Below are 21,631 nucleotides of genomic sequence, written 5' to 3'. Positions count from 1 at the left end.
AACCAATTAAGCACTTGAAGAACAAAGAACAAGCACCTATAAATTAAGAAGGGTCTCAAGGCGACAAGTCCTTCCTCAATAGAAACCCGAGCTACTTAGAAGACCAAATAAATACTCAGGTTGCAAAATCTAACTAACCACTTAGAGAGAATGCAAGTAGTCTATGGACCCAAAAATATCACCTGAGTCAAATATTATAGATAACAAGGTACTAAGCGACTCTCTAAACTTTATGCCTCAAACAATTACCTACATTAAAATGACAAATTCCATTGAGCTTAGTATTTCAATAAGAGCTCCTATCCAACACCTTCTTACAAGAGCATGTCTCCCCCTCTCCCAGCATATACATTAACTAGTCTAACATTCATAATTTTTATTGGCCAAATCAAGTTTACTCAATTAGCATACGAATCTGCTAGGAGGTATGTGACTTAAATTTCTTATTCAAATTGCTAAAATAGTTATCTATCTTAATTAAACTAACCAAAAAAAAATCATAACGTCATTTCTTTTTTTATTGAAATGGTGAATTTTGAGAAATTCATGCTTCTATCTTAACAGCATTAAGCTTTTTAAAAAATAAAATTAAAAAAAATTAAAAAAAAAATGATGTGGAGTCTGGTTTTCGTTCAAAACTAATGAGGGAAGAAAATTAAGCCTAACAAAACGTGCCAGCTATAACATTTAGCCAATGTTAAATTCTAATCAAAGGAAAACATGAAACATATATTTCAAACATATCATTGATTAAAGGATAAGTTCGATTTAGGGGCGGATCTATGATGGATGGGCATCTCCCTCCTCTCACATTGTGTCGTATTTATATATATATATATATATATATATATATATATGTATACCGTACTCTTTATGTTATATTCAGTGGTTGGGCGATAACCAAGATCGTCAATCATTCAAGATTTGAATTTGCAACAGTTCTTTTTGCACAAATTAAACAATTTTTATTACTTAAAATTTCAAATTTATATATATATTCTCAATACACTAATAATGGAATAGAAAAAACTTGATTCCATGTTTATATAAAAATATTTTTGAAATTTTAATAGTAATCATTTGGTTATTGGTTTTTAATTTTTAAAAATTAAGGTATATAAACACCATTCTCACAAAAAAAGTTTTTTGTTTTGTTAATTACTATATTCAAGTTAGTACAAGTTTAATCTTTAGTTTCTAAAATTATGATTAATAAATAACTAAACTTTCCATTTTACTTCTAATAAGTCCCTTAAAAATGTATAATAGATATATAAACTTTCCATTTAGTGTCTAAAAATCTCATAAAATATTTAAAATGCTTGGGAATTAACATTTGTATTAGAAAAAAAAATTGTTTTTGTTTTAAATTGAACCTCAAAATTTCAATTTTTATAGTAAAAAAATATATTATTTTATTAAAAAACAAATTCTAGTACTACATATTGGGCACATAAATTGAGATGTCAGTGATTTATTATATATTTTTAAAAATTCAAGAACTATATATATGACACAAACTTAAAAGTTAATGGGCCAAAATTTTAACTTTATATAAGGTTGTGCCCTCTAAATTTTAGATCTACCCGTAATTAACTATATTCTCTTTGACAATATTATATTATTTGAATATTTTATCAATGTCACGAAAAATTATATTTATATAAACTTGTGTCTCCTATATAAAATGTTGGATACACCACTGAGTTCGAATCTTTATTTCACATTTCCGTATCAGTTATATTTGAAGAAAAAACAATAATAAATAAGTGTTGTGAAATGGAGAATTCATAGTGATATTTATAAATGAATAAAATATTGATATCAATATGGATGCTTTAATTTTACGGATATATTGATGAATATTTTTATAAATAAAAAAATTTATAAAAATCAATTAAATTATTTTCACTACCCAAAATAAGTTGTAAATCTTTGTGAATGATGTTTTTTTTATTTTCTTTAATGTAAATATAATATGAAAATTTATACAAGATGAAGATATCTCTTCAATTGATGTTAACACCTTGATTTATGGATATATATGGACGTGGATGAATATTTTAGCTATTGTATTTTGACTCAACTTTTTTTTTTTTTGGGTTAAAAATATTTACCCAATTATCCATATAAAAATTTAGAGAATAATACATTTTTGTCCCTAGTTTTGGCTATTTTTATATTTTCGATTTTATTTTAATTTGATCTCTATTATCCTTAAAATTTGACTTTTATTTTAATTTAGTCTTTAGATTTCAAGATTTTACATTTTTAATTTCAAATTTCATTAAATACTTACTTTGAAACATTAACGTCAATTTTTATTAATTAATTAAAAATAATTATATAGTAAATTTTCAAATTTAATATAAAAAGTGATAAAAAAATAATGAAATTTCATTAATTATAATGATTTTAACGATTTTTAATTTATTAACCTAAATTAATCTAAGGATGAAAAGTAAGTATTTAGTGAAAAATCAAATTTAAAAGTGTAAATCTTGAAATACAGAGATAAACTCCATTGTCAAAGGTAAAATTATAGTATTTTGAAATCTAGAAACTAAATTGAAACCAAACTTAAATTTAAAGATTAAATGTGTCACATTTTAAAACCGACTAAATAGAAATTAGACCCAAAATCTAAAAGTATGTTTTAAATTTATAAGGAAAAAGTTTATTTCTTTATTTATTAAAAAAATGGTAATAACCATTTTCAGAGAACATTACATTGCCCCAAAAGGAAAGTTGCAGGGTTGTGGGAACGTCCGAATGAAGGAGACTCTGCACTCGGCTAGTCAAGTCTCCGGCCTGACTTGCTAATCCCCTTCACTTCTTCATCAATTTCACCTCCTCCGATTGCATTGAACTTTACACAAACATGGAAACGCCTCGTTCTCCAAAGCCCACGAGCTTCGTTTCGCTGCTTTCCATTTGTTTCTTCTTCGATTCCGTTCGCTCTGTTCCATCACTCATCGGAGTTCACCCCCTCGGTACCTTCTCTCTCTCTCTCTCTCTCTCTCTCTGATTCTGTGCTTAATGCTCCCCCTTGATCTGATTTTGCGAAGCTCAAGAATGGAATTTCTAGCCCCATTTCGCCCTTCCTCTAGCTAATTGCCCCTTTTGGGGTGTACCCATGTTGTGAATTGATGTTAAATCCGGTGACTTTCCTGAATTAAAATGTGTATTCGATTGCAGATGAGAAGTATTATTACTCGGAGGTCATAAAATGCAAGGATGGTTCTAAATCTTTCACTATTGATCGTCTCAACGATGATTTCTGTGACTGCGTTGATGGAACTGATGAGCCTGGTGCATTCTTAGTTCTTACTGTAATATAAGTTGAACCTTAAATTGAAATGGCTGTGAAATTATGTATTGAACTAAGGCAACAATTACTAGCCATTATAATCTGTCTTAAATGGGGACATGGCAAAGTTTAATGTTCTATTGTGTTATCTATTGAAAAAGACTTACCATGTTTATCCTAGAACATGACTTGTTTTTCTTTCTGAATTTTCACCAACACGTTCAGAATTGGAATGTTGATACCGTATCTATTTTGTCCTGTATCATTAGAATGTAGGATAGGATAGGAAAATTTGTAAGAAATAGCACTAGAAGTTTTCTACCTTTCCTAAATAACACATTTTTTGGCTAATCTTTTTAACGGCTCATGTTGGTGTCGGTCTGGATCATGCCGAAACCAAAACAAAAATTTAACTTCTTTAATTGGCACATCCAAACAACCATTTTTTTTTTAAATCCCGGCCCAGACGAAGACCAAGAAGGACTATTATTCTTTGTAAGCTTCCAAAATCTTATTCCCTCCTCACGGATAAGATTACATTCATAATATTTGGAAAAGTTTATATAAGATTTGGGAAGACATACATAATAACAGTCAGTCCCAGTCTTCATTCTGGTTGGGATTCCACCAAAAAAAATACTAAAAAAAATCGATAGTTTGGATGTGTCATTAAAAGAAGTTAAATTCTGTTTTGGTCTCAGTATCCAAAGCTGCACCCGATGAACCATTAAAACAATTGCCTAAAAAGGGTGCTATTTGTGAAAGGTAGAAAATTTTGAGTGTCCGACAATTACTTATAAGATAAGTTCTGCATCAGAATGATACTGGACTATAAGCAATAAATCCAATTTCTGGTATGGGCAATTGATCATGTAAATAAAAGGAAAATAAACCTTCCCAAATAGCCCAAGAACAGCTCACACACTCTAACACGGTGCAAGGATGAGGCAGGTTTTTTTCTGTGCTATGCTGCTGCTGGCCCATGGATTTGACCTTTGATCTTTGCATTTATATCTGTAGGTACTTCTGCCTGTGCAAGAGGGAAATTCTATTGTCGGAATATGGGAAGCACACCACGATTCATATTTTCTTCCCGTGTCAACGATCGTATTTGTGGTAACTGTCTGACAAATCTTTTGTTTTCCTTCTTTTTCTTTTATGCATCAATTGAATTTTGATCTAAAGAAGAAAATGTATCGATTGAAACACCATAAATTTGTTGATGTAGATTTTACGAACAACCTTTCTATATGGTGGGTGTAATGCAATGAGTAGAACACAGTCTTATGAGTCATGCACTAGTTTTCCTGATTATTTGTTCTTCCTGCTTTATGCTAAGACAATGTAAGGTCTCTATTCTGGTTTAAATCTTCAAATAGTGGTTGAAACTCGACAAAATCAGCATATTCCATAACTCTCGAAATAATTCTTACGATTTTGGGCCATGTATAAAGTTTATATGACTTTTTTTTTCTTTTTTTTTCTCTCTCTTTTTTACGTATGTTGAATCCACATTTAATTTGACAAACTTGGGGTTTTCATTGCATCTTTGAAATTAAATTCTAGTTCCCTGTTCAATATATGTTTGTAGATTGCTGTGATGGAAGTGATGAATACGATGGTAATATCTTTTGCCCGAACACATGTGTCATGGGGGGAAATATAGTGTACAAGAGCAACAATGATATTTCAACTACTCGAGATGTTGATATAATAGTCAACAGAAAAGTTCAGGAAGAAATCACCGAGGAGGACATCTTCCAAAAGCTAATTGGTAGGATTTTTGCCTCAACAATTACGACTTACAAAACAGATAAACAATACTCAACTGATTGTTGTAACTGGCAATTTCAGGTTTGAAGCTAGTAATAATCCTACAGGTAGCCCTAACAAGTTTTGCAATCCTCATTTGGGCAAACCGTTGTCGTGTGAAATCTAAGAGAAGACGACACCGTTGAAGCCAGCATGGCAATCGTCATTCTTCTCCGCTATTATCCAAATACGTACGTCTCCCACTGCATATAATATTTTCTCTAGTCTATTCTGTTAGTCTTTATTGTTTAGTGTACAATGTCTCTCTTATCAGCACGATTTCATGATGTCGTTTCTTTCAGGTGCTCACAAAGCTTGACACATGGGATAAAGAACTCCTGCTACCTTCACCCTTCTTTGCAGAGCCATGCCTATCTTAACAGCCTTAACAAACCATGATCCATTAGTTGCCTGGGGCTTAGCTTTAGTTTATATATATATATATAAAGATCACAACAGCAGAATAACACAGAGGATTAGCTACTCAACAATTTTGTTACAATGTTTGTCTTGTATGACTTTCAATAACCAAATGAAGGTTGTGTAAAAGTAAAATCTGGGGTATGTGAAAGAGATAGCAAGTTCTTCAAAAAGGGCCACTGGCTTTCATTTCCAACCTCAAATTCATCTTTACCCAATCAAAAATTCATGTAATGTAACATAGGCTGAGTGCAAAAATGTGTCAGCTTTTGACATATTCCATTTTTGTTGTATTTTATTTATTTATTTTTATCTCACTTGAGGAATAGAGAGAGAGAGAGAGAGAGAGAGAGAGAGAGAGTGGTTGAAAGTGGCTGGCAGGCACTTGAAATTGTAAAGAAAGCAAGAGTGTATATGATAATTAGTGGCATATGAATGAGTTAGAATTAAGAAAACCAAGAGGAAGAGAGATAAAAGGGCATATACCCTACATGTGGGAGTGGTCTGGGGACAAAGCATAAGAAAGCTAAAAGCGTGCAAACGATTCACATGGGTTTGTGACACAAACATTATCCTTTTAAACCCTAATTCTCTTACTACACAAATCCCACCATTTTCCTTCTGTTCATTTTCCCACTAATAACCTTCCAATCTCACAGCATCTTCTTGGACTAAACATCCCCTCATCTCCATCAAAAAGCCTGCACCCACATGGCTTTGCTTTCTTTTATCAACCCCCCTTCAATCCAAATTTAATCATCATCATTACATTTCACCCTCTAAAGATTCCCCTCTTTAATCAGATCAATCGGTTCCAAAACAATTAGAAATCAGAAACGAAAATGTTAATCTAATATAGATTTTAGAATCCACATCTAATGATTATTACGAAACAAAAATGTTAAATAATCAATTGATCTCAAATAACATTGCGGAGGTCTGAATATATAACTTCTTAAACAATCTACTTTGATACATATGAAATCATCAATTGACACAAAAGCTTGATATTTCGAGAAAGGAAGGGAATGTCCGTTTGTGGGAGGGAATTAGTTAATGGTGAAAATTAAAGGGGTATTTATTTTTGTATATTTTGTAGGGATACCCTGTAAATAGATGGTGATAATAGCACGTGGGTGGCTGATTGGTGGGACTGTTTATTGAGTTTTAAAAAGAAAAGTAGAGAGCGAGTTTCCAGTTATACCGTTGAACCTCAACTTCCCCTTATTCCCAATTTTCTCTTCTCTAATCTCTACCTTTTCCCCTCTAATTTCCCTAATTCCCATCTCCCCAGCTGGCCATTGGCTGTCCAATCTCCTTCCCCATGTGACCCCACTTCTCTTACCACATTTCATTCAGATTGCTAAAAAGATTCATAAAGGATTTAATTCTCTCTCTCTCCTGATTTTATTTCCTTATAGCATATCCTCACTTTCAAATCCTCTGTTCAATTTTTTCTCATTTTCCCCTGTTTTGAAGTTCCTCATTCATTCTTCTTTTTGAGGTTTTGGCTGTGCTATGGCACAGTTGCCGCCCAAAATCCCAAATATGACGTCTAATTGGCCGGAATTTTCCCGTCAGAAAACCCTTTCAATGGAAACCTTTCCACCCACCACCACTACGCCCGCGGTTACTCACCAGAATCCTTCTTGGGTTGATGAATTTCTCGATTTCTCTTCCGCTAGACGTGGATCGCACCGGCGTTCCGTTAGTGATTCCATCACATTCCTTGAAATGCCAATGCTGGAGGAAGATTGCCGGGCCTCCGCTGCACCGCCTCCGCCGCCGCCGGGATCCGGTGATAGGAATGAATTTGATAGATTCGATGACGAGCAATTCTTGTCTATGTTCAATGATGAAATCTCCACGGCCGTCGCACCCACCTTGTCGTCGTCGAACCCCTCCACGCCGTCCGATCATAACAGTATTAACCATGAGAAAGATGCACAGAACGACGAGAAGCTAAATCAGAACAAAAATGAATCAGACGAAGTAGGGAGCCAACAGCAATCGAAAAATCAAACACAATCCAATTCCACGGCGACGGCGGCGACGGCGGCTTCTACTGATCGGATAACAGACCCCAAAAGAGTTAAAAGGTGAAAACTCAAAATTTCATCAAAAAATCCATCTGGGTCTAAATAAATCTAAGAAATTTCAAATGGGGTTGTGATTTTTTTTTTTTCATTTCTCGATATAGAATTCTGGCAAATCGGCAATCGGCACAAAGATCACGAGTAAGGAAGCTTCAATACATATCAGAACTTGAACGAAGCGTTACATCGTTACAGGTACATTGCAAAAATCATTTCTTAATTAATAATGAACAATTTATAATCTCAAATTATCTCATCATAATCATGATTAATTTGATTGATAAATATAAATTTCAAAATATGAAGGCCGAAGTATCGGTGTTGTCGCCGCGAGTGGCGTTTTTGGACCACCAGAGATTGCTTCTTAACGTCGACAACAGTGCTCTGAAGCAAAGAATCGCGGCCCTTGCACAGGACAAGATTTTTAAAGATGGTACGCAATTAATCATTCCATTATCTTCTTAATTAATTATATATTACCCCCTTAATTATCTCGTAATCAAAGTATCAAACCATAATCCGACTTTGTAAAATTGAAAAAAGGAAAATCAAACGACAATTGGGTCATTCATATAATGGGAAACATAGAGGAGGGAAAGTATGGAAATTTTTCATTATGATAGAAATTATTTTCTTTATTACAAGGCCAACTTAAATAGTAGCCATACCAATTAAGGAAAGAATTTGTTTTGGAATTTCTCAATTATGTCTTAGAGTTCAAATTTTGAAATTATTATTTTTTTAGGAAAATTATTTTAAATGATAAAAAAAAAACTAAAAATATTTATAAAGAATGGTAAAATATCACCATCAATCTGCCATAGATGACGATATACTATATCTTTGTAATATCATGACATAGATAAATAGACATAGTAGTCTATCAAATTTTTGTTATATTTGTAAATTTCTTTGTTATTTTCCTATATTTAAAAACAACTCTTATTTTTATGAAATAAGATGTAAATTGAAAATTAGAAACCATGTAATATCATTCAACATCAATCATATAAATTGATGTGAAAATTATTTATGTAAATGATTTTAGCAGTATATTTTGAGATAAAATAAATAGTAATAATAGTTTTATTGTTTTAAATAGTTATAAATAATGTCATGTATATTCTTTAGTTCTTATACATTAGTTGTCATGTCAATTTTACATTCTTTTTGTTTTTTTATTGGAAAGATATTTTTTAGTACAATTTTAAAATTTAAAGGTCTTTTTCTTAAAAAAAAAAATCTAAAATTCAAAGATAAGAAAATTAACCTTTTAATTCTAGGTATAATTCAAACGTACTTCAAAGATCAGTAGTAATACGATAATTTAACTTTTTTAAAATAAACAAATATGAGGATATAGATTTGTGCCTTCAATTTCAAACAAATGAGTAAATATTTTTATATATAGGTGAAATGCCCTCATGTTTGGCCCACTCCCACATGGTTGAACTTAATGACAAAAATTGAGGGTAAATAATATATTCCTTATATAGGACATTTTACATTTTTTTTAAGAGAAAATTATATTTTTGGTCCTAGATTTTGGATCTAAATTCTATTTAATCTCTAGTTTCAAAATATAAGTTTTGTGTTTGGTTTCTAAGTTTCAAAATGCTACAATTTTACATTTGAGTTTTGCTTCAATTTGATTCCTGTATTCCAAAATTTATACTTTTAATCTTGATTTTCCACTAAATACTCACTTTTCGTCTTTATATTTAATTATGATAATAAATTTAAAATCGTTAAAAGAATTATAATTAATTAAATTTCAAAATAAAACAAAAATGTTAACAAGAATTATTGACTAAAAATTGTATACCATTGTCTCATTCTAAAGTGAAAAATACTCTTATGTTTTTTTAATATCACCCATTTGTTCTATATAATTCAATAACTCAACTACATTTTTTCATATGACAAGATTTTCTTTTCTTATCTTTGTCTTTTCTTTTACTATGAGTCTAGAAATTTTTTCTAAATTAAAACTATATGAATAATGGCATGAGAAAAATTTCTCTAGTACTCTACTTTGGTTGGAGAGAAAAAAGTTCATTTTGATTATTTGTTCATAAAGATAATAACATTTAAGAATAACGTGAGAGTTACAAAATATTTAAAGGATGTGTCAAAATTATAAATGAAAGTAGTCCACATTACTATAGTAGAATGGGTCATAGTAATAATTGTCCATTGACTCGAGGAGAGATAGTGAAATAGAAGAAGAACGTGGCAGACACTATAAGGAAAGAGAGAAGTGTATCACTGTTTTGAATTATAAAATTCCTTGGCTGGCAGGCAACTGTAGCACTACCTGTTTTTTCACGAAATTGCATGCATGATTTATAGTCAATTCTACAAAAAAGACAACCAATAAATAATCATAATATTAACCCATAATTTTTTTTTCTTAAATTTTTACCATTACATGACTGTAATTAATTATTTCTTACTTTTGCATGGATGCATGCAGCTCATCAAGAGGCATTAAAAAGGGAGATAGAGAGACTACGACAAGTATATCACCAACAAAACATGAAGAAGATGGAAAATAATGCAGCACCATCACCAGCAATTACTCCGTCCCAACCCGTCACTGCCATCGCCACCGATACCAAACATCCTAACGTAGATCAAAACGATCAAGTTCCAAACGTCGCAGTTTAGGTTCAAACTCATTACTACACACATTATTCATTTCAGCCATATGGAACTTGAATAAAGGATTGGGAAAAAAATTTAGCGCAACTGAATCATCGGTGAAAGAATGACAAAAAAATATTTCTTTTGTGGCAAAGAGGAAAGAAGAGAAGAAAATGAGGGGTTTGTGTAGGAAAAAAAAAATCATATATAATGATTAAATGTGGTCAGCCATGTGATATGCTTTGCCTTTTATGAAGGGAAAGGGACCACTTTCAAAAGCCCTTACATGATTGAGTTGCAGAGAAGATACATGTGCAGCATTGTTGGGTAAAGAAGAGAGAGATGAGGGAACTAATTTAATATTAGGGTTTGAAGGGGGTTTGTGGTAATTATTGTTTATTAATGGGTGTTTTTGGGAAAAAAGGGAGATTGTGATTGGAGGGGTTGAGGGGGTTATTAGAAAATTAGGGTTTGCATTGGGATGTACAAAAGGGGAGAGGGAGTGTTTTGGTTGTGTCAGGGATGGGTATTTGGTACTTCAATGTCTGATGTGATGTACTTTTCCAGTGTTTTTCTCTTCTTGTTATTACATTATCTGTCTCATTATTTCTAAATTATAAATACCAAAAAAAAAAAAAAAAAAAAAAAAAAAAAAAAAAAAAAAAGTTAATTCTATGTAAATATATTTTATTGATGTCAACTGTCAATTACATTTTTTTCTTTTATTATTATTTCTTTTGTTAGTAAGTTTAATTTTATTAAGGCAATATTTAATGCTTATCAAGATGTATCAATATCTATGCATCCCTTCTTTTTACTCATGTAAAATACTCAAATAATTCATAAAAAGAATTTGTCACTTGACAAATTTTGATTGGACAATTTAGTGAAATATACAAAAGTAGTGTTACTCGAGATGCACCTAAATATTTTTCATTTTATTATAGGATCTTGAAAGTTAAAAACTTAAAACTAAAGATATTAGAGAAAATTACACCGTCAACTCATTTGGGAGGCCTAAAATTATAAATGTTCAATTTTTTAAAAAACTATTGCTAATTGACCTTTTGCCGATATTTTGCATGTGTGAAATAATCAATTTACCGTTCCTTCAAATTCTTTTCTTTTCTTTTTCTCCCGCTTCTTCTCCATCGAGTGATTGTTTCTTCTTCTTTTCTTCTTCCTCTCCTTCTTGGATGAATAACTTCTTCTTCTTCTTTTTTTTTTTTTTCATCTATCTCTTTTCTTCTTTTCTTCTTCTTCTTCTTCGATGAGCAACTTTGGCGAAACTATTTTTTTCCTTTTTCCTTTTTTTTTTTCTTTTTTCGTCTTCTTCATTTTCATCACGACCAACTTCAACGAAAAACCACACTACACTAGCTCTAGTTGTGAGAGTCTCTCGATAATCTTCTTGTAGACACAAGGTTCATCAACGTTCTTGTAGACACAAGGTTCATCAACGTTCTGGTCAAAGCCATATGACTTGATTGCAGTATCACACCGTATGTTCCAAGATCTAGGCGCCTGTTTCAACCCATAATTAGACCGATTAAGCTTGCAAACCTTTTGCTTTTGACCTTGAGCTATGAATCCCTCGTGTAGCACCATGTAAATGATCTCCTCAAGATTGCCATTCAGAAAGGCCTCTTGACATCCATTTTGCCAGATCTCATAATTAAAATAAGCTGCAATAGACAAGATGCAATTCAAGTTTAACATGGTAACAGGTGAGAAAGTCTCCTCATAGTCAACTCCCTCTACCTGGGTATAACCCTTTGCCACAAGTCAAACCTTGAAGGTTTGCATTTTCCCATCAGTACCCTGTTTACGCTTGTAGATCCATTTATAACCTATAGGTCTTACCCCATCAGGCTGATCTACAAGATCCCATACTAAGTTGAAGTACATCGGCTCCATCTCGAGATCCATGGCCTTGACCCATTCATTCTGGTCTACATCCTGTATTTCCTTCTGATAAGACACTGGATTCTCAACGTCGCCATCTGCTACCATAGCAAGGATTTTCGTGAAACCTAGATAGCAAACGGGCGGGTTCGCAACCCTCCCACTGCGTCGAGGTTCCCTCAACTCTTGAGGTGGAACCGACCTACTAAATGAACTACCATAAACAACACTTGCTGATGAAACAGACTCTTCAACAACTCTTGTTGAAGTTTCAATAGTTTCATTGGAAAGCTCAAACAACACGAATTTACTACGTGGACTGTGCTCCCTAATATGATCCTCCTCCAAGAAAGCACGTTCGTGGAAACGAACACCCTATTTTTTGACAGATCATAAAAATAACCCCCTCGTGTACCTTTAGGGTAGCCTACAAAGAGGCATAACCTCGACCGTGGTTCCAACTTCTTGGGATTTGCCTCAAGCACATGTGCAGGGACCCCAAATACGAAAGTGATGTAAACTAGATTTACGCCCGTTCCACAACTCCAGAGGTGTTCTCGCAACACTCTTGGAAGGAACACGATTGAGTATGTATGCCACAGTCTCCATTGCAAAACCCCAAAATGAGTCTGGTAAGGAAGCGTAACTCCTTATCAAACGAACTATGTCCAACAAGGTTCTATTTCTCCTCTCCGCTACACCATTCTACTGAGGTGTACCCGGTACTAAGAGTTGGGAAACGATTCCATGTTCAATAAAATAGTCCTAAAATGCCGAGTCCAAAAACTCTCAAACTCAATCTGATCGAAATGTTTTAATCTGTCTATCCAATGCGTTTTCAACTTTAGCCTTGAACTCTTACAACTTTTCAAAGGATTTAGACTTTCGTTGCATAAAATAAACATACCCATACCTAGAGTAATTATCAGTAAAACTGATAAAATACTCATAGCCACCTCGAACTCAAACATTCATAGGACCACAAAGGTCAGAATGTACTAACTCAAGAGGCTCTTTGGCTCGATAACCTTTTCCAGTAAAAGGTCTTTTAGTCATCTTACCCTCAAGGCAAAATTTGCATACCGGTAACGAATTTTCTTCTAACTCACTTAGAAGCCCATTATTCACCAATATATCAATCTTATTGAGATTGATGTGCCCTAATCGAAGGTGCCAAAGTTGGGCATTTTCTTTCGGAGAAATTCGTTGACGTTTAGATTGAGTTACGAAAGTTTTAAACAACTTTGTGTTATGGAGGGAACTTATGGCTAACGACCTTAGCACATACAAGTTACTTTCTAGATATGCTGTACAAATATTAATACCATCTTTATGAATAAACGCTTTATCCACATTAAACAAAATAGTGTATTTACATTACAACAAGCACTTTATAGAAATAAGGTTCCTTTTAAGTTCAGGAACAATATATACTTCATTTAAAACAAGAAACCTATTCTATAAAGTTAATTGGATCTCTCCCACTGCCACAACTAAGACGACGTGCCTGGTGCCTACTCACATCGTCATCTCAACAGTCTCCAGCTGTGGCTAGGATCTAATCCCCTGAAAAGAAGAACAAACGTGATTAGTGGCGCCCGAATCAATTATTTAGGCAGAATCATCATTCTCCACTAAACAAGTCTCAAGTACAAGTAAATCATATTTACCTTTATCTGCCTTGGCCTTAGCCTTAGCAGCCTTCCTTTCCTTTAGCTAGCAAGGACAGTTCTTCTTCTAGTGGAAACATTTTCCCTTTTCAACCGGTGACGGACGCCTTCTTGGGGCGACAGGTGGCGGGTTAGCAGGCGGCTTCCCTTTTCCCTTACCACCCTTCTTCTTCTTCCCCTTTGCAGAGTTAGAAATAGAAGGTGGAGACTTCGTCCCTGAGGTCGAACCTCTATGGAACGTCCTTGAAGATGATACAACATTTGCCTCCACCTTCTTCATCTCCTTACTTTTCAGTAAATATTGGTAGGTCTGCAACTCGTTGAGAAGAGTTATAAGGGTGTATTTAAAGGAAATCGAACACAAGGATTTCCATGAGCAGTGGAAAGATCATTCCAAATTACAATCATATATGAACTTTACAAATTACAGTCATAACAGAAACATACGATTATGCATTCATTACAGAAATTACAGCATGATAATACAAATAATCAAGAAGAAACGAGACACACATTTGTAGACTCATTGCCAAGCTCTTTGATCACGAACGCTTAAACACAGCAACCTCGAACGCTCGTCCAACGCGACGGATACATAGCACGAACACCGTGCACTCGAACTCAGCGATCGCCTCGGTCACAAACACCCCAACAGCACGAATGACCTCCACAGAACCTCGACGGTATGAAGTTTATATGACACCACCAAGAAGGCTACCTTGGCATTCTCGGTGTGAAAATCCAGAGGGTGGGCTCTGTGTGGACTTGGTTTAAGGCAGAAGATGGAGGAAATAACAATTGTGCAAACAATTAAGCAAGTGGGAGATGGCTGAACCTATTGTATAGGTCGATGCCCAATCGTTTAGCAAAAGCTAAGCGATCGTCTAGCAAAAGCTAAGTGATCATTTAGCTCATCGCTTAGCTAAGTGTCTTTCGCTTACAAACACTACACGATCGTTTTCCTTTATCCAAGTTGTCGCTTAGTAAATCCAATTTACTTGACAACTTCCGTGAGAATATTCCAAGAGAGGAAATCTCAAATTCACAATTTGCAAAACTTCAACATTGTAAAATCCTTGCCTTTTCTTTTCTTACTAAAGTTAGGAAAACAATTTTCCTTTATCTCACAGTTACCATGAAACCACCAATAACCTCTCACTCAATTGGTTATTAGAGAAAAAAGAGTTAATTATCCAATAATTAATATTATTACAAATATAAATGATAACTAACTTACCATACTATATTTATAACCTATAGTTTTAATATTTCATCTCATGAAACATATAAACCATAGCTTTTTTTCTATTCTATGGCACTTAATGTAAATATCGTTTAAATTAATCCTCCATTAGATGTATCTCATACATTATTCGATCATATCATATATAATCAAAATACCTCTTGTCAATTTGAAAATTTCAAATCAACACCAAGAATTGATCCTCAACTGAATCCATTGAGCTACCAAGAGGACCTTATGGACCTATAGCTCGAAGCTCCAACGGTACGTGAATAATTGACTAAACTCTTTAGTCATGGTATCCAACATTTGTTAACTGCCAGACACTCCACTAATGACCGGCAGTTGAACTCTCCTTACCACAGATATATTATTTGTCTATCTTAACCAATCAGTAGTGCGACAACCCTTCACAGATCGGTTGTAAGTATAGCTCGGCCAATAACCATTATGCCCCTGTAGTTACATCTAACTTCTTAAGTACCACTGATTCCTTTAATGAACAGAACTCATAGTTCTACTATGACTGAGTCCTCTCTTCCAAAGAGAAGTCGTGGCCACTATATTCAAGCCCCAGAATCAGCACTTAAGGGAGCAATCTCTTTACTTATCCCTACTTTACGAAAGAAGTGAATTCCATCTTGTGGATTGAGTCCCCAAAAAGATAGGCATGTTGAGTTGGCAATCTGGCCACTCTTACCCATACTAATCAAAGGACCGCCCTCAAAGGTAGGAGTTCCCAAAACACTCAAGATTGAGGTCGTGTCACATATGGTCGTTTAGGTGAGATGTAAGTCTCTAGTATCAATGGCTTTATATACAGAGTCTAGTCATCTCGTGGTCCGGTCTTATACAAACTCTTTGTATAGGACACCCCCGCCCGCACGTCTCCACATGAATGGTCAGGATCTACCATCTATAGTAGCTGTCTCTTATACACATCTAGATGTGTATAAGAGACAGCAAGAGGACCTTATGGACCTATAGATCTGTCTCTTATACACATCTAGATGTGTATAAGAGACAGTTTATATACAGAGTCTAGTCATCTCGTGGTCCGGTCTTATACAAACTCTTTGTATAGGACACCCCCGCCCGCACGTCTCCACATGAATGGTCAGGATCTACCATCTATAGTAGTTTACAACACTTGCAAACCTCTACAAAGCGGGCCGTATCCATAGTGTCACCAGAATCAGGTATCCTACCTTAATCCTTATACTACATACCTATTTAGGTTATCACTTAAGGTATGATCCACTTGTATATCACATATACATGGTTAAGTTTACATAAGATAACCATGGAGCTTTGTTTATTGGATATGAGTAAAAGCCAGAATGAAATAACAATTAATTTATTCATCAAACAATGTGTATCATTTCAAACAACGAGACTCCGGGAGAATTAGGACACTAATCCCAACAATCTCCCACTTGTCTTAATGCCTCGGGAGACTAATATACAATAGAATATAAAAATGTACAATATACAATAAACTAGGACATACTCTAGTATCATCTCCCACTTGCCTTAGATAAAATGCCATATGTCCCACAGACCCAGACTCTCCAAGTGACCCTCGAACACTTTAGCCATGAGAGCCTTTGTAAAGGGATCAGCAACATTGTGCTCTGATGCGATCTTCGTGACTATCACATCATCGCGATGCAAAATTTCCCTCATCAAGTGGTATTTTCGTTCTATGTGTTGTCCCCGATGATGACTCCGAGGCTCCTTTGAATTTGCCATAGCTCCGCTGTTATCACAATAAAGAGTGATAGGCGAATCCATATTTGGAATAACTTCCAAATCTGAAAGAAATTTCCTCAGCCAAACAACCTTCTCAGCTCGCTTCACAAGTGGCTACATATTCGGCTTCCATAGTGGAGTCCGCAATGTATCCTTACTTGATGCTTCGCCAGACTACATACCCTTCATTCAGAGTGAAAACTAACCCCGATGTCGATTTGCGAGAATCTCTATCGGTCTGAAAGTCAGAGTCCGTGTATCTTGTAAGGATTAGATCCTTATCTCCATACACGAGCATGTAGTATCTTGTTCTTCGAAGATACTTGAAGTTTGTCTTGACCGCCATCCAGTGATCAAATCCTAGATTGGACTGATACCGATCGATAATTTCTACTGCATAGCAAATGTCGGGTCTGGTACACAACATTGCATACATTAAGCTTCCTATGAAGCACAGGGAATCCGTCTCATCTCCTCAAACTCTTGAGGTGTTTTAGGACATTGATCCTTAGACAAAACGATTCCATGCCTGAACGGTAACAAACCCCTCTTGGAATCCTGCATTTTGTACCTGATCAACACTTGATCAATGTACGATGCTTGAGACAGGGCTAACCGTTTGTTCTTATGATCCCAAATGATCTGGATCCCTAGAACATATTGTGCCTCACCTAAATCTTTCATTTGGAACTGGGCAGCTAGCCAATTCTTAATGTCAGTTAGATACCTTATATCATTCCCAATGAATAGGATATCATCCATATACAGTACTGGGAAAGCTACTGAGTTGTTGATGATCTTCTTGTAAACACAAGGCTCATCAACGTTCTGATCAAAGCCAAATGACTTGACAACAATATCAAATATGATATTCCAACATCTAGATGCTTGTTTCAGCCCGTAAATAGACCTATTAAGCTTACAAACTCTTTGCTCTTGATCTGGAACTAGGAACCCTTCTGGTTGAGTCATATAGATGGTCTCCTCAAGATTACCATTAAGAAAGGCAGTCTTGCTGTCCATTTGCCATATTTCATAACCATAAAATGTGGCTATGGACAGGAGAATCCTGATAGACTTGAGCATGGCAACAGGTGAGAAAGTTTCCTCATAGTTAACTCCCTCAACTTGGGTATAACCTTTTGCCACGACTCTAGTTTTAAAGGTTTGCACCTTTCCATCTACACCTCTCTTTCGCTTATAGATCCACTTACACCCAATAGGTCTTACCCCATCAGGTGGATCAATAAGCTCCCAGACGTTATTGAAGTACATAGACTCCATTTCCTGGTTCATGACCTTAACCCATTCATCTTTGTCAACATCCTCTATTACTTTCTTAAAAGACAATGGAACCTCAACCCCATCATTCAAAATGACGTTTTGGGTTTCAGCCAAACCGTGGGTTCATAACCCTCCCACTACATCGAGTCAGTCTCAACTCTTGAGCTGACTAGATGTTCCAACCTCAATAACTCTTGTTGATCTGTTGGCTTGTTCAATAGCTCTTGTTGAACCCTCAGCAGTCTCAGTCTCACTAGCGATCTTGCGTAAAACGAGCTTACTTCGTGACTTATGATCCCTCACGTGGTCTTCTTTCAAGAAGATAGCTTTTATAGAAACAAACACTTTGTTCTCACTCGGATCATAGAAGTATCCACCTCTCGTTTCCTTGGGGTAGCCTACAAAGAGGCAAATCTTCGAACGCGGTTCTAACTTCTTTGGGTTAGTCATAAGCACATGTGTCGGACAACCCCAAATCCTGAATTGGCGTTAACTACCTTTATGACCTCTCCATAACTCAAAAGGTGTTTCAGACACACTTTTCGAGGGAACATTGTTTAGGATATAACATGAATTCTGCACTGCAAAACCCCAAAATGAGTCTGGAAGATGAGCATAACTAATCATAGACCAAACCATGTCCAACAAGCTTCTGTTTCTCCTTTTTAATACACCATTCTGCTGAGGTGTACTAGAGGCTGAGAGTTGGGACACAATCTCATGTTCTATCATATAGTTCTGGAATTAGAGGTCCATATACTCTCCACCACGATTAGATCATAGTGTTTTTATCTTCTTACCTAACAAGTTTTCAACTTCAGCCTTATACTCCTTGAACTTGTCAAGAGCTTCAGACTTACGTTGCATTAGGTAGAGATACCCAAATCTTGAATAATCATCTATGAAAGAGATGAAATATTCATACCCACCCCGAGCTCTAACATTCATTGAACGATAGAGGTCTGAATGTATAAGCTCCAAGGCTTCTTTGGCTTTGTAACCTTTTTTCAGTAAAAGGTCATTTGGTCATCTTACCTTCGAGGCATGATTCACATATCGACAAGGAGTTTTCTTCTAAACTCTTTAGAAGTCCACTTTTCACCAACTTCTCAATCCTATTGAGGTTAATGTGACCTAACCTTAAATGCCAAAGATGGGTGTTTTCTTTAGGAGAAACCTTTGGTCTTTTAGCTATTGTTTCCATACTAAACATTTCAGTATTAAACATGGCTTTTATGACTAACGACCTTAGTACATATAAGTTACTTTCCATTGAACCATAACCAATCTCTATTCCATTCTTGAAAATAAATACTTTATTTTCAGAAAAAGAGACGGTATAGCCTTGTTCAATGAGACAAGAAACTGAGATTAAGTTCCTCTTAATATGAGGAACTACAAAAATATTATCCAGTAACAGATAATGTTTCTTGTCAACAAATAACTTTAGCCTACCTACAGCAACAGCTGAAACAACCTCACTAGTACCGTCCCATAGAATCATCTCTCCTTGTGGCAACGTTTTTCAGGAACTAAATCCTTGGTAAGAGAAACTGACATGATTGGTAGCACCCAAATTAAGGATCCAGGTAGAATCATCATTCACTACCAAACATGTTTCCATGATCAATAAATCATATTTACTGTCTTGTCTCCTCTTTTGGAGAGTAGAGGGATCAGTGTCATAACAACTGACACTACTGGTTTTGTCGTCCATCCCTTTATGCTCGAAAAGTAAGAATTGACGTTCAAACAAATCTTGCAGTGAGTCCATGATCTCGCGTGCAATTACCATGTTCTCAACCCTTTTGGCCAAAACATCAGGTACGTTAGCCAAAATGTGAAGTCGAGCCAATGAATTAGACTTCATCCACACTTCATATGCATTGCGAACACTTCACAATGCATTAAGGGTCAGGACTTGAGGACATTCCTCAACCATGAAAAATACGAGGTCGTTTTCCACGAAATACGTTTCACACGGTTCTTTGCACTGTATGTAGTCAGTCATATTAAAAGCACTAAATGAAAATACTAACGAGTTGTTGAAAAGAAAACATTGACCTACGTTAGGTTTTAAGCAAATACCTGTTGTAAAACAAAACAACATCCAATAAGGTTTTAGCAAAACAAATATGAACCCCGTGTGACATCTAGTTTCGAAATGACGCTTCAAAGGTTTAGGACAAAAGCCGCCAAAGAGAGGTCAATTATCCCTCCTCCAAATTGAGAAGTTCTCAACCGATCATTCATACCAGAACAACTCTTACTCTTATAACGGCTAGCCATCATTGATTTGGCCAAGAGATCATTAACTTACTTAACAATCTCCCGTAAGTGTGACCCGCCATTTTAGGCCCTAGAGTTTCGCTCCAAAAAGCTAATCTGAAGGGAAAAATCCGATTGGGGAAAAACCTAAAGCGACCCTATCCATTTCTGGAGTTCACCTTGATCTTGACCAACTGCACAAAACTCATCCGAAGGGGGATGCTCCAAGGTGCCACGAGGGAGTACAAAATGATCTCACGGTGTGAACCAATGACAGAGACCATAGGACGTGTTGACACACACCCTTCACCTACTTCCTATAAACACTCTCTCCGTCCACTTTGATATTGACTCATGCAAACACCATCCGAAGAGGGATGCTCCTAGGACACCACGAGGCCAATTGTGAATCTCACAGTGTGAACATACAGGGAGAAACCTGAGTGGAATCATAGACATATCAGATACATCTCTTCCTCCCACTGAGTATTTTATAAACTAGGGTTTAGTTTACTTAGAAAAAATACGGCTAAGGATTTTAACTAAGTGACTTTTAGGTTTGCCCAAGAGTAACTTTTACCTTGGATAGTTAAACAACTTTTTGATCATCATCCATTAAACTCTTTAATGGAGTCTTTGACCAAACATTCACATGCTTGTTGAAAATCTATCTAATTCACCTTTCCAGGTAGGTTCCCAGGTAGAGGTGTTACGTTTCCGTCAACTTAAGAACCCCAGCCTAGCCAGAACTCGCCTTAGGCAAAAAGACCCTTATAGATAGATTTAAAACAAATTGAATCTTTTATTCCAATTAATTTAATCCTATTAAATCAATTTTAAAGGATTAATCTAGGTCACTAAACTCTTTAGAACCATTTGAACTTAGGTCTATCTCAATCCAATTTTAAAACTCTTTTAAAAAACTTAAGTTCACTCTAAGTCTGCATGAAACTCTTTCGTATTGATTTTAGGTCTAATTTCCTTAATAACACTTATAAACGGAAACCAAAACCATAGTGCTAAGCTAACGCATGCAAGGCATTCATAACACTTATAAACTGCCTAGTGTCATGCTCAATGCATTGTCCATTCATTGCTACTTCTTTTATATAACACTTATACAAAACAACAATAAAACAAGCATAATATGCTTCCATTCACCCTTAGACTATAACACTTATAATAAAAGGATGATGCATGATACTGCTCACTGCATGCAAAATAT

General features: G+C 35.2%; 2 protein-coding genes across 2 annotated transcripts; both read left to right on the top strand.

Moving 5' to 3' along the window:
* The first annotated feature begins 2,709 nt into the window (after window positions 1–2,709).
* Window positions 2,710–5,677, top strand: LOC120077602 (glucosidase 2 subunit beta). The gene is made up of 6 exons (XM_039031538.1): window positions 2,710–2,993; window positions 3,199–3,312; window positions 4,331–4,426; window positions 4,902–5,084; window positions 5,165–5,313; window positions 5,425–5,677. The coding sequence occupies exons 1-5, from the start codon at window positions 2,882–2,884 to the stop codon at window positions 5,266–5,268; spliced, it is 609 nt and encodes a 202-aa protein (XP_038887466.1). The 5' UTR covers window positions 2,710–2,881; the 3' UTR covers window positions 5,269–5,313; window positions 5,425–5,677.
* A 1,082-nt stretch (window positions 5,678–6,759) lies between these two features.
* On the top strand, window positions 6,760–10,873 carry LOC120077662 (basic leucine zipper 61-like). The gene is made up of 4 exons (XM_039031615.1): window positions 6,760–7,641; window positions 7,743–7,833; window positions 7,945–8,071; window positions 10,115–10,873. Exons 1-4 carry the CDS (start codon window positions 7,061–7,063, stop codon window positions 10,306–10,308), a joined length of 993 nt encoding a protein of 330 aa, XP_038887543.1. The 5' UTR covers window positions 6,760–7,060; the 3' UTR covers window positions 10,309–10,873.
* The last annotated feature ends 10,758 nt before the right edge of the window (window positions 10,874–21,631 follow it).

The sequence above is a fragment of the Benincasa hispida genome, chromosome 5 (genome assembly GCF_009727055.1).
Source record: "Benincasa hispida cultivar B227 chromosome 5, ASM972705v1, whole genome shotgun sequence".
Classification (NCBI taxonomy): domain Eukaryota; kingdom Viridiplantae; phylum Streptophyta; class Magnoliopsida; order Cucurbitales; family Cucurbitaceae; genus Benincasa; species Benincasa hispida.
Note: the sequence above shows the minus strand (reverse complement) of the source record. Positions and strands in the feature narration are given on the sequence as shown.

Bases quoted from the DNA above. Each gene is read 5' to 3' on its own strand.
- LOC120077602 (XM_039031538.1), top strand. From the start codon at position 2,882: ATGGAAACGCCTCGTTCTCCAAAGCCCACGAGCTTCGTTTCGCTGCTT. The intron at 2,994-3,198 runs GTACCTTCTCTC...ATTCGATTGCAG, and splicing joins CATCGGAGTTCACCCCCTCG to ATGAGAAGTATTATTACTCG. The intron at 4,427-4,901 runs GTAACTGTCTGA...ATATGTTTGTAG, and splicing joins TGTCAACGATCGTATTTGTG to ATTGCTGTGATGGAAGTGAT.
- LOC120077662 (XM_039031615.1), top strand. From the start codon at position 7,061: ATGGCACAGTTGCCGCCCAAAATCCCAAATATGACGTCTAATTGGCCG. The intron at 7,642-7,742 runs GTGAAAACTCAA...TTCTCGATATAG, and splicing joins GACCCCAAAAGAGTTAAAAG to AATTCTGGCAAATCGGCAAT. The intron at 8,072-10,114 runs GTACGCAATTAA...GGATGCATGCAG, and splicing joins GGACAAGATTTTTAAAGATG to CTCATCAAGAGGCATTAAAA.